The 15627-nt window shown below is 69.8% G+C and overlaps 3 protein-coding genes across 5 annotated transcripts in view; 2 read left to right on the top strand and 1 right to left on the bottom strand.

Moving 5' to 3' along the window:
- The window catches only part of CORO7 (coronin 7), a 35012-nt gene extending 32742 nt beyond the window's left edge, over positions 1–2270 (top strand). Inside the window, exons 18-28 of one of the 2 annotated variants that reach the window (XM_066198458.1) lie at positions 65–151; positions 244–386; positions 458–562; positions 687–772; positions 846–987; positions 1097–1186; positions 1265–1381; positions 1465–1600; positions 1692–1783; positions 1866–1952; positions 2033–2270. In XM_066198458.1, coding sequence (XP_066054555.1) covers positions 65–151; positions 244–386; positions 458–562; positions 687–772; positions 846–987; positions 1097–1186; positions 1265–1381; positions 1465–1600; positions 1692–1783; positions 1866–1952; positions 2033–2038 — 1091 coding nt within the window. In that variant the 3' untranslated portion in view covers positions 2039–2270. The remainder of the gene's footprint in view (positions 1–64; positions 152–243; positions 387–457; positions 563–686; positions 773–845; positions 988–1096; positions 1187–1264; positions 1382–1464; positions 1601–1691; positions 1784–1865; positions 1953–2032) is intronic. The other variant, XM_066198459.1, reaches the window with a different exon arrangement.
- Positions 2271–2574: 304 nt separating this feature from the next.
- Positions 2575–5334, top strand: PAM16 (presequence translocase associated motor 16). 2 transcript variants are annotated; one of them, XM_066198464.1, is made up of 5 exons: positions 2575–2808; positions 3353–3437; positions 3858–3997; positions 4378–4443; positions 4587–4736. In XM_066198464.1, exons 1-5 carry the CDS (start codon positions 2806–2808, stop codon positions 4671–4673), a joined length of 381 nt encoding a protein of 126 aa, XP_066054561.1. In that variant the 5' UTR covers positions 2575–2805; the 3' UTR covers positions 4674–4736. The 2 variants fall into 2 exon arrangements, with proteins under 2 accessions (XP_066054561.1, XP_066054560.1); XM_066198463.1 differs by lacking the exon at positions 2575–2808 and adding an exon at positions 5236–5334 and having other exon boundaries at positions 3178–3437; positions 4587–4710.
- A 115-nt stretch (positions 5335–5449) lies between these two features.
- On the bottom strand, positions 5450–13718 carry GLIS2 (GLIS family zinc finger 2). Its single transcript, XM_066198461.1, has 6 exons — positions 13478–13718; positions 9323–9701; positions 8710–8886; positions 8127–8260; positions 7451–7569; positions 5450–7342 (listed from the first exon to the last, which is right to left on the bottom strand). Exons 2-6 carry the CDS (start codon positions 9683–9685, stop codon positions 6555–6557), a joined length of 1581 nt encoding a protein of 526 aa, XP_066054558.1. The 5' UTR covers positions 9686–9701; positions 13478–13718; the 3' UTR covers positions 5450–6554.
- Positions 13719–15627: the final 1909 nt, after the last annotated feature.

The following is a 15627-nucleotide window of genomic DNA, read 5'->3' as shown; positions in this document are numbered from 1 at the left end:
GTCCCCCAGCCCCAGGCATGCCCGATCACCCCACTAACCAGTGCCCATCCCTTCTGGTGCACAGCGGGTGAGGACGCCAGGATCCGGCTGTGGCGGATCCCTGAGGGAGGGCTGCAGGAGACCCTGCAGGAGCCTGAAGCTATTCTCCAAGGTGAGGGGACTACTGGGCACCCCACACTGGGGACAAACCAGCCGGGTGCCACGCACAGCTGGGGACAACCACGCACTCCTGAACCTCACCAGGTCACACGGAAAAGATTTACTCCATCCGCTTCCACCCCATGGCGTCCGACCTCCTGGTTTCCTCCTCCTATGACATGACCGTGCGGATCTGGGAGCTGAGCGCCGGGCGGGAAGTCTTGTGCCTGCAGGGACATACGGATCAGGTAAGGGATGACAAATCCAGGGACCCCTGGGAAGCAGCTTTGGGACATTTGCACAACATCTGTCTTTCCAGATTTTCAGCATGGCTTGGAGCCCGGATGGGAAGAAGCTGGCAACAGTGAGCAAAGACGGACGGATACGGCTCTACGAGCCACGGTGCAGCTCTCAGCCTCAACAGGTACAATCCCAGCACTGCGGATGGGCTGGAGAGCTGGGGGTGTGGGCAGGAAACCCTCCCCGTGGGCACGTGACTGCACCCCCAGCTCTCTCGGAGCAGGCAGAGTGACCTTCACCCCATGTAGGAGGGCCCAGGCCCCGAGGGGGGACGCGGAGCGCGCCTGGTTTGGGTTTGTGGTGGTGACTACCTCCTGGTGTCCGGCTTTGACAGGTAAAGAGGGGGACACATACCAGGGCAGGGGTCCCTGAGCACACCGCTTGCTCTCACTGTCACCTCCCCACAGCCGCAGCGAGAGGAGGATCCTCCTGTACCGGGCACAGGCCCTGCCTGAAGGACCTTTGTCTGTCCTTGGTCTGGACGTGGCCCCTTCCACCCTCCTGCCCTTTTACGATGAGGATACCAGTGTTGTCTTCCTCACCGGCAAGGTAAAGGCTTGCCCTCCCAAAAAACTGTGGAGCTCCCTGCCTACAGCACCCCACAGTGTGGAGGGACCCTCCCTGTCCCCTGACAGCCTCCATCTCGCTCCATCCCCAGGGTGACACCAGAGTCTTCCTCTACGAAGTGACACCCGAGCCGCCCTATTTCCTTGAATGCAACAGCTTCACCTCCAATGAACCCCACAAGGTAAAGGGGGGATATGCTGCCTGTCCCTGAGCCACCTACCCGTGCTGCCAGACCCCACTCACGCCCCCACCCCACCAGGGCTTCGTCTTCCTGCCCAAAACGGTGTGCGAGGTGCGGGAGGTGGAGTTTGCCCGGGCACTGCGCCTGGGGCAGAGCACCCTGGAACCCGTGGCTTTCCACGTGCCACGCGTCAAGGTAGGCGGCAGGGGGAAGCTGGCCGTGTTTTGGGAGCGGGACGGGAGGCAGGGCACCCCCCTGAGCACCCCTTGCCCCCGCAGAAGGAGTATTTCCAGGACGATCTCTACCCGCCAACCCGCGTGTGGTGGGAGCCGGCCCTGGGGGCAGGAGCCTGGCTGGGCGGGCAGGACGGGCAGCAGCGCCGTGCCAGCCTGCGCCCCGCAGACATGGTGCCAGGTGGGTGCAGGGGCTGGGCGAGGACCCCCGGCCCTCAGGGATGGCTCTGGGGGGCTTCAGGCAATGGGGTAAAGCCCTCCCGCTCTCACAGTGAGTGAGGCCCCGAAAGAGGCTCCGGCTCGGAAGTTCGTCCCTGCCTCCGTGTACCTGGAGGAGAAGACTGACGAGCAGAAGAAGGAGGAGGTGGGTTCTGGGATGACCGCCCTGCGGCAGGGCCGGGGGTGATGCCCCACGCCCCACGGCTCTGCCCGGCCTCTCCCTACAGCTCCTCAATGCCATGGTGGCCCGCCTGGGCAACAGGGACGACCCGCTGCCGCAGGACTCCTTCGAGGGCGTGGACGAGGACGAGTGGGTGAGTGCGGGAGGGGACGCACGACTCCCGGGTGGGTCACACCCGCCCTGCCGCCCTCCTCACCCCCCGGCCTCCCGCAGGACTAGGCTGGACCCGGCACCCCCAGGAGCCCCCGGGACCCCGCACCCGCCGCCACGGCGGGGCGAGCAGGAGGAGGAGGAGGAGAAAGAGGTGGAGGAGGCGCAGGGCCCGCCGCGGGCAGGACCCGCTATTAAAGCCGCTGCACCAGCACCGTGTCCTGCCGTGATCCTGGGACACCGCGGGGGGGACACGGGCATGGGGGAGACACAGGGAACAAGGGGGCAAGTGGACCGGGGGCGACACAGGGAGCGGCTCCAGGGGGATACGGGGAGCGGGGTGACGCAGGGACCGACAGCGGGGGGACACGGTAACCGAGGGGGACATGAGGACTGGGGCGGGGGGTATGCAAGGACCGGACCCAGGTGGACACAGGGACCGACACCGGGGGACACGGAAACTTTGGACAGCACAGGGACCGAGGGGGACACAGGGACCGGGGTAACACGGGGACCGGGGGGACACAGGGACCGGCACCGAGGGGAAACAGGACGGGTACCGGGGTGGTACAGGGACTGGGAGGTTACCGGGACCGGCACCTGGATAACACAGGGACCGGGGATGGGGGGCACAGGGACCGGGGGGACACGGCGACCAGGGCCGGGGAAGTCGCGCCCCACCCGCCGGCCACCGGCCGGGCCTCCCGCGCAGGGAGACCGCCAGAGGGCGCCGTGCCTGCAGAGGGACGCTCCGCCCGCGCCGCCGCCGTCTCGGTGTCCGCCGTGACCCGCACCCCCGGCCACGTGACCGCCGGGGCGGAAGCGGCGGCGGGGACATGGTGAGAGGGGACGGGGCGGGGGGACATCGGGACGGGGGAGCAGAGCTGGGGCTGGACCGAGCCCGGGGAGGGGCAGCGAGCTCGGGAATGTGCGAAGCGTCTGGTTCCGGGAGGGCTAGGGCCAGTGGAGAGGGGACAGGGGCGGGGGAAGGGGTCACAGGACCAGGGAAGGGGGAAGAAGTCATGGGGAGGAGTGACAGGGGCAGAGGAGGGAGGACAGGGCCAGTGGAAGGGGAGAAGGGACAGGAGAGAGGGTCACAGGACCAGCGGAGAGGGGACAAGGCATGGAGACGGGACAGACGGGAGGGGGGAGAGGGCCAGGCGAGGGGACGGGGTCTGGGAAGGGTGTCACAGGGCCTGGGTGGGGGGACAGGGACAGAGAAGTGGGGACAGGGCCAGGTACGGCCATGACAGAAGTCAGATGCGCTCAGAGCAGACCCCCGGGGGATGGGGAGTGGTGACAGAGCCGGGGTTGTGCGGGGCCCGTGGGGAGGTGACAGGGCAAAGGAGCCGTGGTGGCTGTGACAGCAGAGTGTCCCCGCAGGCCAAGTACCTGGCACAGATCATTCTGGTGGGGGCCCAGGTGGTGGGACGGGCCTTCATGCGGGCGCTGCGCCAGGAGTTTGCAGGTAGGAGCTGGGATGCTGCTCCGTGTGCCCACGCTGTCCTGCTGGGCACTGCTTCACATCCCCACCCTTCCCTGGGCACCCCAATGCTCCCCGTTCCCCGGCCGTGCCTGCAGGGGACACTGCCAGGTTGTCACAGGGCTCCATTCTGGCCCTGGCAACGCTGCCAGGTTCCCAGAAATCCTGGCATCGCAAAGGGCAGAGTGGGATAATCACTGGGATGTGCCTTGCCTGTAGTAAATGGTGCCTGCCTGGTGCCCGCCACCTCCCTGGCATTGGGACAGCGTCCAGATGGCCCCAGGGGTGGCTGGATGGGGGCAGAGGGGACACTGGGGTCTGAGCACCTCAAAGTGCACAGGCTTTTCTGCCTGGGGGCTGGGGTGGCAGGGGTGGCACGGGGGACTGAGGCCCTGGTGTCCCCAGCGAGCCAGGCTGCAGCTGATGCACGAGGACGCGCCGAGAGACCCCAGTCTGCTGCTGCCTCCAGGATCATCGGGATCAGCCTCCAGGAAGCTCAGCAGATCCTGAATGTCTCCAGCCTCAACCCTGAGGAGATCCAGAAGGTAGAGTCTTCCTTGGAGCCAGGGAGGGTGCTGGCAGGGCCTGGCCTCTCCAAGGGTGCTGCTGTGCATGGAGGTGGCAGCTGGTACGCCGTGGTGTCTTGGGCTCAGTTAATCACAGTTTGGGAATTCCCTGCCCCAGCTGGAGCAGCCCTCCAGGCTTTGCCTCTGCATCTGCCCAGCGGGGCTGCTCAGGGAGGAGATGTGGGATCTCTGGAGGTGCCCAGCTGGGAACATGGGGACTCCCAAGGGGTGTCAGGCAGAGCCAGCCACGTTCCCAGGATCATTCTTCAGCAATTCTCTGGAGAGTGGGAGGCTGCCAGGGTTTGGGAGCGGGAATGGCAAGGGTGGAGGTGACTCTGACCCGGAGCTTCTCTCGGCAGAACTACGACCACTTGTTCAAGGTGAACGACAAATCAGTGGGAGGCTCCTTTTACCTGCAGTCCAAGGTGAGCACCAGGAGGAGCAGAGCAGGGGCTGCACCTTCCCCCGCCTGGGTTTTGGGACAGGCAGAGCCTGGATCTACCCATGGATGAGGCAGGGAGGGGAGGGGTCACCCCATCCCTGTGTGTCACCCGTGTCACTCCCGCAGGTGGTGAGAGCCAAGGAGCGGCTGGACGAGGAGCTGCGCATCCAGGCCAAGGGCGACAAGGAGAAGGGGCGGAAAGCCGAGACGTGACTCCTGCCACCCCTGCCCCCTCACCCTTAACTTATAGGTAGCCAATAAACACCGCGTCCTCCAGCACCTGGCCTGGCTGCTTCACACCCAGGGAGGGAGCGGGGACCTGCCTGCCCGGCGCTGCCCTGGAGGGATCGGCCCCTTCGAGGGGCTGCGTTTGCCCGGGGGAGCAGGAGAAGGAGGCAGCTGGGGAAGAAGGGGTGTCCCCAGGGCATTGAGGCTGCCAGGGCTCAAATGGCACTGGGGGAGGCTTCCAGGAGCTATTTTTGGTGGGGAGGTTGGATGCTCTTGGATCGAGCGCACGGCTACCTCTGGCTCCATACCCTGGCAGTGCTGTGCCATTGCCTTCTCCCAGTGTGGATGACTGCTGGGTTGGGGTGAGGGACTCTGAGGGGACATGCTGTGGCTGTCCCCACCTGCAGCTCTCCCTGCAGATGCTGGCAGGGTTTCACTGGTGCCAGGGCCGCCTGAGCAGGAGCATGGGGACACGGCTGGGGGTCAGGCAGGGCCAGCCGTGCCCCCAAGGTCACACCCGTCCCCCCCTGCACCCCTCTGTCCCCAGCACGGGCTCCTTGCCACTGCCACCACGACCACGGACTGAAACAGGAACTTACTTCAACTTCACTTTATTGTTTTCTTAATAAACTTCCTCTCCCCTGGACGAATATAGTGTTACAGTCGTTAGCTTATCTCGTACTTGTGCAGTCCTTACACGCTACGCTAACAGCGATGGAGCCCAACAGGAGGAAAATAAAAACAACCCAGAAACTACGATAGAAAGGCACTTCGAGACCGTTAAAATACTGATGTCCTGGAATGTGCAACAACAAACCGACGAGGAGCGAGGAGACGTTTCACCGGCCGGGGCGGCCTGGTCGAGGGCCCGCAGCCATGCTGGGCTAGGGCAGCGCCGGGCGGCCGCCGGTGAGGGCAGGGAGACCGGCTCCCTGCGGGGCACGCGGGGCTCCTTCAGCACGGAAGGCCGGGACCGGGGAGCCCCCCACGGCTCGGAGCGAGCGGGACGCGCGTGACCCCCGGGGGTGGCTCCGAGCCGCGCCCGCGGGCGGGGGCGCGCCCGGGAGCATCCCACCGCCGCATCCCGAGGAGCGGGTGCCCGGCAGCCGGTGCCGGCCGTGCCCGCGCCGCCCACATGCGCTCGCGGTGCGTGGTTAGGTATGAACGTAGCTAGAGGGGGGCTGCGCCCCGGCGAGCAGCACACGCGGCCGTGTGCCTTGTCACGGGAGGGCCGGGGAGGCGGCGGGACGGGCGCGGCCGTGGGGAGGGAGACGGGGAGGACGCGGGCGGGCGCCGGGCCGGCGGGTGCCCAGCCAGCTGGGCCCGGCACGGGGTGCCGTGGCTGCGGCGCTGCCCGCGCCCGTGCCGGCCGTGCGGGGCGGGACGGCACGGCCGGGCACAGCTCGGGGCCGCGGGAGCGGCTGGTCGCCCGGCTGTCAGCCCGCTGTCCGTGCGGCAGGAGCCTGGGGGCTGCAGCCCCCCACAGCAGCACCGAGGCCTCGGGCAGGGAGACGCCGAGTCAGCGGAAGCGGTAGGGCCCAAGCGGGACCCTGTCGGAGCAGGGGGCTGGTCGAGAAATAAATAGCGGCGTAACCGGCTGCCCAGGGCCGGGGGGGGAGGGGGCAGGGGAGCCCCCCCCCCCCCCCCGTGCCCCACCTGCCCCCCAACACGGGGTCGCAGCCGGCTCCGGCCGCCGAGGGATTATTGCTTTTCTCAGAAGAGTCCGTTCTTCTTTCGTGACGGGTAAAAAGCACGAGCGAGGCCCCGCAGGGCCGCAGGGGGAAGAGGGGGGGTCGTGCCCCCGGTCCCCAGGGAGCGGGATCTGCCCACGGGCCCGGCGGCTGACCCCGGGCATCGTCGGGCCCCTCAGTTGACAGCGGCAGGCTTGAGCAGCAGGGAGCCGGGGGGGATGAGCACCCAGCCGGGGGGCAGCGCCTCGGGGCTGCCCCCCGAGCTGACGCCGGCCGAGAGGTCGAGCACGGCCCCCGGCAGCAGTGCCAGGCTCTCGGGGGGCACCCGCGGCCGCCCCGGCTCCGTCCTTTCGCCCCTCTCCTTCCGGCTCTCCAGCCCCTTGCCCGCCTTGGGCGGCCGCCCCTCCGCCCCGCTGCCCTTCTCCCCCTCGGCCTTGGCCCCGCCGGCCAGCAGCGACATGACGGGCAGCCCCAGCCCCGCCGCGAAGGGCGAGGGCAGCAGCGGGCTCTTGGCCAAGTTCAAGGGGCCGCCGTTGAGGGGCAGGACGGGGCCGGGCAGAGCGGGCAGGGCGCCCGCAGCCCCGCAGCCCAGGGCGCTGAGGTCGAGCGGAGCCGGTGCCAAAGGGATGGGCAGCGCCGGCAGCCCCGGCGGAGCGAAGAGGGCGGCGGGGTTGGGGATGACGAGCTGCGCCCCGTTAACGTAGGGCACCTCCGCCGAGCCCAGGGGCGTTTTGGGAGGCGGGTGGACCTTGAGCATCTCCGGATGCTCGGGGGACACAAAATGGCCGTGGGCTTTGATGTGCTTGCGGAGGGAGCTGGGGTCGGTGTAGCGCTTGTGGCAGCCCGGCATCTTGCAGGAGTAGGGCTTCTCCACGTAGTGGGTGCGGGTGTGCTTGAAGCGGTCGCTGGAGTTGGAGTAACGCTTGTTGCAGCCTTCGTAGGGGCAGATGTAGGGCTTCTCACCTGTGGGACAGCACCGGGTCTGCTGGGGGGCACCGGCCCTGCCGTGTCCCCCGTGTCCCCCCGAGGCCCCCGCTGCCCCAGGGAGGGCAGTGCGGGGGCTGCGCTGACCTGTGTGCGAGCGGTTGTGGATTTTCAGGTTCTCCAGGCGGGAGAAGCTCTTGTTGCAGGTGGGGCAGCGATGCGGCTTCTCGTTGGTGTGCGTCCGGATGTGGATCAGCATCTTGTACCTGCCAGGATTGGGGCAATCACAGAATCACGGAATGGGTTGGGAAAGGACCTTAAAGCTTGTATCACTCAAACCCCCTCCCACAGGCAGGGACACTTCCCACTATGCCAGGCTGCTCCAAGCCCTGTCCAAGCTGGCCTTGGACACTGCCAGGGACCCAGGGGCAGCCACAGCTTCTCTGGGCACCCTGTGCCAGGGCCTGCCCACCCTTACAGGGAACAATTTCCTCCCAGTATCCCATCTAAATCGCTCCTCTTTTAGTTTAAAACTGTTCGTCTTTGTCCTGTCATCATCTGCCCGTGGAAGCATCAGGGAGGGAATGTTAGGGAAGGGGTCAGCCCTGACTTCCAGGCCAAGTCCTTGTCCCCATGCCTTGGCTGTGGGGTGGGAGAACAGGGACATCAGAGAGAGTCATCCAGCCCCGCCAGGGCATCGCACCCTGCATGAGAGGGAGGGGCAGATGGAGGCTTCCTCTACACATCCCCAGTGCTGGGCTCCTGCCTCCCCACAGCAGGCCCCCAGAGACCCCAGAGATGCCCTGGAGCCCCCCATGCCCACCTGGCATTGAAGCCCCTGCCATGGCGGGCACAGCCCTCCCAGTGGCAGCAGTACCCCGCGTCCTTCTCGGGTTTGACGTGGAAGTCGTTGACGTGGTCCACCAGGTCTTGCAGGAGGTCGAAGAACTGGTTGCACTGTGGGCAGGAGGCTGGGGGTGAGGGAGCCCAGCAGGGTGGGCACCAGGGGGCCCAGTCCCCCCCATCATGGCCAGCACCTGCCCCCCCATCCCACCCCGTGTGCAGCAGCACCAGCATGTGGGGAAATGGAAATGGTCCTTTGCATGACCCCCAGCCCCGTATCACCCCCCAGCATCTCTGCACAGCACCCACCTCCCCACCACCACCTTTCCAGCCCTACTGTGCCTGCTTGGCCTCCCAGCCCCAAAACTTGCCCACAGCCCCAAAGAGCTCTGACATGGCCTTCAGGCTCCATGTCCTCTCCCCAGCCCCAAAATTCCCTTGCATGCCCTGCATCCTTGCAATGCCCACGTGGTCTCCCAGCCCCTCATCACCACCTCCATCCCCTCAAAGCTCCCACACGCCCCCACCATAACCCCCCACAGCCCCCAGCCTTCCCTGCTGACCTTGGACCAGCGGCAGACGAGCTGCTTGGGCAGGGGCAGCTCAGGGGGGAGCCGCTTCTCCTTGCTGGGGGGCAGGAAGGCAGTGGGGGGCAGGTGCAGGGCCCCCCCAGCCCCCAGCGGCAGGAAGAACTGGAAGGAGCTGGGGAGGCCGTCGATGTAGCGCAGGGACTGGAAATCCTGGAGGAGTCCAGATGGAGGAGCGGTGAGGGACAGGGCCAAGCTGCATGGACACCCCCAGAGACCCCACCCAATCCCTTGCAGAGATTCATCCCAGCCTCCCAGGAACCCCAGAACCTCCAAGAGACCCCCAGAGACCCCCCCAAGGGATCCCTCCCCTGAGATCCCCCCATGCTTCCCAGAAGCCCCCTAGATCTGCAACCCCCCCCTCAAGGACCCCAAAACCCCAGAGACACCCCCAGAGACACCCCAAACAGACCTCCCAGGAGCCAGCCCGGGGATACCTCTGGGGTCAGGGGCCAGGGGGACCAGGCAGGACATTGACCCCGGGCTGTGTGTACACCGGCAGCACCGGGCACGCTGCCGAGGTCGGGAGCGCCGTCCGGGCACAGTCCCCATCACGGGGGACACCTCGGGGGCCCACGGCCGTACTTACGTGTGGGGTGAGGGGACCGGGCAGGTCCCCGCTGCCCTGGCGCTCAGGGGACAGAGAGGCACTGCCAGCTGGAGACTCCCCCCCGGAGCGGGGCGAGAGGCTGAGGTCCACCACCGGCACGGCGGCCGGGAAGCGTCCATCCCGCGGCTCCACCAGCCTGGAGTGTCCCAGGAGCCCGGGGGACGGCGAGGCTGGCACGGCCCGGCGACCCCCCCGGCCGCCCCCTCGGCCATCCCCGGCCGGCGGGGTGTCCGGGCGCTGGGGAGCGCGGGGTCGAGGGCCGGAGGGGCCCCGCTTCTCGCGGGCAGCTCGCAGCTTGGAGATGCTCAGCTTGAGGTCCAGGGGCTCCTCCAGGGAATGCATGGTGCCGGGGTGGGCTCTGCGGGGGATACCCAGGGGTCACCGCAGGGCTGGGGGGCGCCAGTGCCACCCAGAGCATCGCCTCGGCCCGGCCCCATGGCAGTGCCCGCTCTGCTCCGGGCTGGAGGACACGGTGCTGGCACGGAGACCGTGCCGTCCCTTCCGGCCACCCTGCCGCGGCCCCCTCCCGCAGCGGGCAAAGGGCAGGGCACGGCACCGGGCCCCCCCCCCCCGGCCCTTCGGTGTCCCCAGCGCGTCCTCTCCGTGTCGCGGGCACAGCCCCTTGGCCCATGACCAAACCTTGCCGGGGATTGCCAAATCCCCCGGACACCCGCGGCGCTGGAGCTGTGGTGTCCCCATTCCGCCCCCCCTCCATCCGTTCATCCATCCATCCGCCCGTCTGTCGGTCCCCGCGGGCCTGCCCCAGCGAGGCCTTTCCCAGCGGCAGAGGAGGGCGGTGGCGGCCACCAGCCCGGCGGTGACCCGAGCGGCCGAGCCCGCTGGCCCCAGCCCCGGAGGCGGCAGAGCTTCCTCCCCCTCCGGGGCCCCTTCCCCGCCGGCCAACGCCGCCGCTGCCGGGCCCGAGCAGGGGCTGCCGGCCGCACGGCGTGGCACGGAATGGCATGGAACGGCACAACACAATGCCACCCTCGTGGCTCGGCCGCCGCACATCTGGCGGGCAGCTGAGAACGGGGCAGCTCGGTGCAGCAGTGAGCGCCCGAGCCAGAGCCGATGCCGTCCCCCGGCTGTGCCCCCGCGGCCACCCGCATCGCCCAGGGCAGGGTGGGGGCGACCGAGGGGCCGTGTCGGGGGGCACGGCGCACCCAGCACACGTGGCAGCGGGGGGGCCCCCTCCATCCCCACCCCGCCCCGGGGGGCCCGTCCCCCGCCCTGCCCCGCCGGAGGGGCCCCCCGCGCTGGCGGGGGTCCAGCCCGGCTCAGACGCTGAGGAATGCGGAGGAGCCGCGGGGGGCACGGGGCCCGGGCGGCGGGGCGGGGGACCCCCCGCCTGCACCCCTGTGCTGGCCGAGGGGCCGGCCCCGGGGGGGGGGTTCCTGTCCAGGCTGCCAGGGTGGGAGGAGCTGCCCCACAGCATCTCGTCACCCTGAGCCGGCCGTGGGGTCAGCCCCACAGTCGGGTCCCTCCTCTCCAGTGGGGGGGGGGGGTCCCCGTCTGAGCATCCACCTCCTCCCACCGCTGTGGAGGCTGCCCCATCTCGGCGTCCCATCTCCTGGGACAGGGACACTCACTGAGCTTTCCCGGCCTTGGGGCCTGCCCACAGTGGGGCCCTTCCCCCGTGGGGGGTCCTCACTCTGCCCCCGTTGCGGATGTGCCCGTGGGGTGTCCCCACCCTGAGCCCCACCAGGGTTCTCGGGCTCCAGCAACCCCGATGTACCCCACAGCCTGGTGGCACAGCTCGGGGACAGACAGACACAGGAGCTGGACCCCACAGCTGGGCTGTCACAGCAGGACCCCCAGCCCAGGGAGTGGGGTCAGGCTGCTGGCAGCCCCCAGCGACGGTGGTCCCGCAGTGGGGCCAGGCAAGGCGTCACCGCTTGTCCCACCACGACGGTCCTGTCCTCACGTCCTCCGGGCTGGGAGGTTGGGGGGTCCCGGTGCGGGCGGGGCCGGGTGGGGACCGCAGCCACCCCCGGGCGGGACGGGTGGGAAAGGGGCCTCCAGCCGCTGACGCCAGGGCTCCCAGCGCGGCCGCGGGCGGGCGAGCAGGCGGCTGCCAAACCACGCGGCCTCGGGAAACGGGGCGCCGCGGGGGCCCCGCCGGGATGGGGACGGGGACAAGCCCTGCGGTGGCTTGGCCGGACGCCCCAGCACCTGCGGCCCCCGCGCGAGGCCCCTGCCCGCTCCTGCCTGCCCCTGCCTGCTCTCCCCCCATGGCCTCTCCTGCCCGCGCCAGGCGCTGCCAGCCCAGCCCCAGCCCAGCTTCCCCCCCGCCACACCAGTTCAAACCAGTCCGGGGCTGGGCCCAGGGGCTTCGCGGTCCGGGTGGGGGCCGCTGGGATGGAGCTCCGGCGCGGGGGAACTCCCCCCTCCATCTCCACCAGCCAGGCGGGGGTCCCCTGGGCCCCCCACGCCGCCTTGGCCGCCCTCACGGCCGGGGGACCCGGGGTGACCCCGGTGCAGCCGGCGGGGTGCCAGGTCTCCAGGCTGCTGGCATTGCCGGGGTGTCGTGTATCCCCCCCTCCAGCCCCAAACCCGCCAGGAATAGCACGGAGGGACCGCGGGGCGGAGGCTCCCGCGCCGCGGTGGGCTCGGGGATGGCGGCGGGGAGGGATGTCAGTGCCATCGCCAGGGGACGGTGACCCCGGAGCTCGGGGAGTGGGAGCGGTGCCAGCGCCGCAGGCACGGCTCGGTCTCCGCCGCCGTGGCGATTGGCAGCGGCAGGCTGGCACCGCCGCGACGGGGGGCAGTCCCCGGAGCCCCCAGTGCCAGGGCAGCGTGGGTGGGTTGGCAGGATGCGGGTCATTGTCCCCACGGCTGCTGGCAGGACACGGGCGCCCGTGGGACCCGCCATCGCTGCTTGTCCCACTGCAGATGGTGCTGGCACTGCCACAGCCACTCCTCACAGGAGCCCACCGGTGCCTGACGGGTTTGGGAGGGGGGGTCACATCCTGCTGGTAGCTCCATCTTGTCACTGTGGCCCTCCAGCAGCCGTCACCCCACGGCAGCTGGGCTGACGGCAGCTGCCAAAGGTGTCCCCAAGAGCGGACATGGCTGCGGTCCCAGAGCTGAGGCCGGTGCCATGGTTCCCCCTTCCCGGGCGTGTGGGGATCCTGGCAGAGGGCTGACACCAGCCCCCTGCCACCCCGGGAGCAGCCCCACAGCAGTGCCGCCAGCAGCACGGCCCCTGCCACCCCTGCCTGGGGACACAGCTGGAGCAGGCGGGGACAGCAGCGGGGTGGTCCCCGGCACCCAGCGTCCCCCCCCCACCCTGGGTGCGGCGGCATCGCGGGGATGGGGGCACATGGGGACCTTGGATGGAGGAGGTGGTGACAAAGGCACAGGGAAGGGGAGGTGTCCACTGGCTGCAGGGTTTCTCCATGCTGGGCAGGGAACGAGCGCCTGCAGCAGTGCCTAGGGACATCGGGGACGATTTGTGGTCCCCACTGCTGGCACCTCAGGGAGGGGGCTCACACCGTTCTAGTCCCCAAAACGCCCCGCAATGGCACAGCCTGGGCTTGGCCACCCCACGCCTCAGCCCCGCGAGGCCGTGGGATTGTCACCCCCCATGGTGGGGACTGTCACTTTTCTCATGATGGGGATGGGGAGCTCCCCGCGAAGGGGACCGGGGTGACGGGTGGCAGCCGGACGGTGGCACCGCCGGCGTGGGACCGGGATGGGGACGCCCCGCCACCCCCCACCCAATGCCACCCTTTCTCCCCTCTCGCACCATGGGGACACCGGTGTGTCCCTGGAGGTGGCCGCAGGCGGGCAGAGCCACCCAGCACGTCCCCGCCGCAGCCCCCGCCCCACTGCCAAGGTCAGGACACTCGCCCGAGGTGCGGGGGGACGGCGGGTGACGGCCACCCCCCCCGGCACCCACCGGGCGGCGGGGAAGCCCCCTCTCTTCATCTCCTTCGGGGTTGCGACGGGGCCACGTCCCCCTCGACCAGCTCCCTGGGCGGGGGGGGGGGGGGCTGCAGGTGCCAAGGGACCCCCCGCACGCCCGAGAGTGGCGAGGAAGGGGCTCCCCGGAGGGTCCCCCCTCCCCCCGGCGGCGGCAGCATCCTCCTCATCGCCCTCCTCCCCTCCGCGGTGCCCGGAACGCGATCGTACCTGCGGCGGGGGCTCAGCGCCGGGCGGGAAGCGGGGCGGGGTGCGGGGCTCGGCGGAGCGGGGCCCCCCGGGGCCGGTGCCGGGGCCGGTGCGGGGCGGCCGGGCCGCTCCGCCACATCCGCAGGGGCTGGGGGCGGGGGTGGCGGCGGCGGGGCTGGGCCCCCCCTGCCCGGTCCCGGGGGCGGCGGCGGGGCGGGGGCTCTGCCCGCCGTGATTTATGGCCGCCCCGCACCGAGCGGCCCGGCCCCGGCTGCGGGCGGCGCTGGGCGGGGGCGGGGGCGGCCCCTCCCCGCCCCCGCGGGGGGCACCGAGGGGCACCGAGCCCCGCCCCGGGGGGGGGGAACCCGCGGGGGGACACCCGCCACCCCCCCGCACAAGGTCACCCCGACGCTGCGGCAGAGCCGACCCCCCTCCTCCGCCCGTCCCTGTCCCCCCCGCGTGTCCCTGTGCCCCCCCCTCCCCCCCGGCGTGTCCCTGTCCCCCCCGGGGACGTGGCGGGGCGGGGGGCGGCACCCAGCGAAGCCCCCACCCCGTACCGGGGCGGCTCGGGGGCGTTGGTTGGGGGGGGGTCACACGGGGGAAATGGGGGTTGGGGGGGATCCCCCTCCCCGCAGGAGCGGCGCCGCCCGCCCGTCGCGTGACGTCACAGAGCGGGGCTGGCGTCACGCCTGGCGGGGGCCCCCGCATGACGTCACCGGCGGGGGGGTTGTCCCGGGGCCGCGGCTCCTTCCGGCGGCAGGATGTGGCGGGGCCGGCCCGGATGCTGCAGCCTCGCCGGGGGGGTCCCTCCCTCCCCCGGGCCCACGCGGGTGGCTGGGCACACCCCACCCGTGATTTTATTCTGGGGGCGGAATGCAGCTGCGGTGTCCTCAACGGCCCCCCCGAAATGGGGGGGGGGGGGTAGGGAAGGGAGGGACACAACATCGCCCCACGCGTTTTTTGTTTGGTTTTCTTTTTCTCTTTTTTTTTTTTTTTTTTTTTTTTTTTTTTGTGGCGAAAGCTGCAGTGTCCCCAGCAGCGCCACTATTAAAGGGAGGACACGCGTAGGGGACAGCACTGTCCCAGGCGGGTGGCTGAAGTCACACCCCACCAAAACACCCGTTGTTTTGGTTTTCGGTTGGGCTTTTTTGTTGTTGTTGTTGGGGTTTTATTGCAGGGGGACATGCGGTGTCCTTCCTACGAAAGGGAGGGACACACGGAGAGGAAGCCCTGTTCCATGCGGACTTTTGGGTGGAGAGGGAGGTGCTGTGTCCCCAACAGCCCCACCAAAGGTGGGACGCGAGTGAGGGGCAAATGGTCTCACGCGGGCAGTTGAAACCACATCCCCCCCCCGCGGTTTGGGTTTTTTTTGGGGGGGGACAGAGCTGCTACGTCCCCCACAGCCCCGCAGCAGAACGGCGGACACGAATGCAGGGACAGTTTTGATCCACTCAGGCGGCTGAAGCCACATCCTACCCGTGGTTTGGGGTTTTTTTTTGTGGGGGGGAGCCGCTCTGTCCCCAACATCCCCGCCACAAGCAGGGGCGACACGGGAGGGCAGCACTGTCCCGCGCGGGTGACCGAAATCCCACCCTACCCGAGGGATTTCCTGCGGCAGGGGGAGAAGCCCTTGTGTCCCCAGCAGCCTCGCTATCAAAGGGCGGGGGGACGCGGTGGTCCCCGCGCCGTGGGGGGACGCGCAGCCCCCGCAGCGGGGCCCCTGCGGGGGCCGGGCAGGGGGCCCAGGGGACACCCGGCAGAACCTGTCCTGCAGCTCCCAGCGGGGCCGGGCTGTGAGGGGGGAGGGCTGAGCCCACCCTGCTCTGCAGGGCCGGGTCCTGCCCCTCCACGGTGACAGCCCACCCCCAGGACCCCCCGGTGTTCCCGCTCCGCTGGGACCCCGCAGGCGGTGCGGGGGGGGCTGTGGGGGCAGGTCACCTGCCACAGGGCGGTCCACAGGCATGGGTCCTGCCAGCCCCCCGCGGTTCCTGCCAGCCCCAGGACTCCCTACCAACTCCCCATGGCCCCTGCCAGCCCTGTGCTCCCCCACCAGTCCCCCAGACTCCCCTTCCAGCTCTGTGCCCCCCTGTGACCCCCCCATGGCCCCTGCCAGGTGCCTATGGCTCCTGCTAGCCCTGTGACCCCCTGCCAGCCCCCACACTTCCCTGCCA

Source organism: Chamaea fasciata, unplaced genomic scaffold (assembly GCF_029207755.1).
Source record: "Chamaea fasciata isolate MVZ Bird 193981 ecotype frontalis unplaced genomic scaffold, bChaFas1.0.hap1 SCAF_16, whole genome shotgun sequence".
Lineage (NCBI taxonomy): Eukaryota > Metazoa > Chordata > Aves > Passeriformes > Sylviidae > Chamaea > Chamaea fasciata.
Note: the sequence above shows the minus strand (reverse complement) of the source record. Positions and strands in the feature narration are given on the sequence as shown.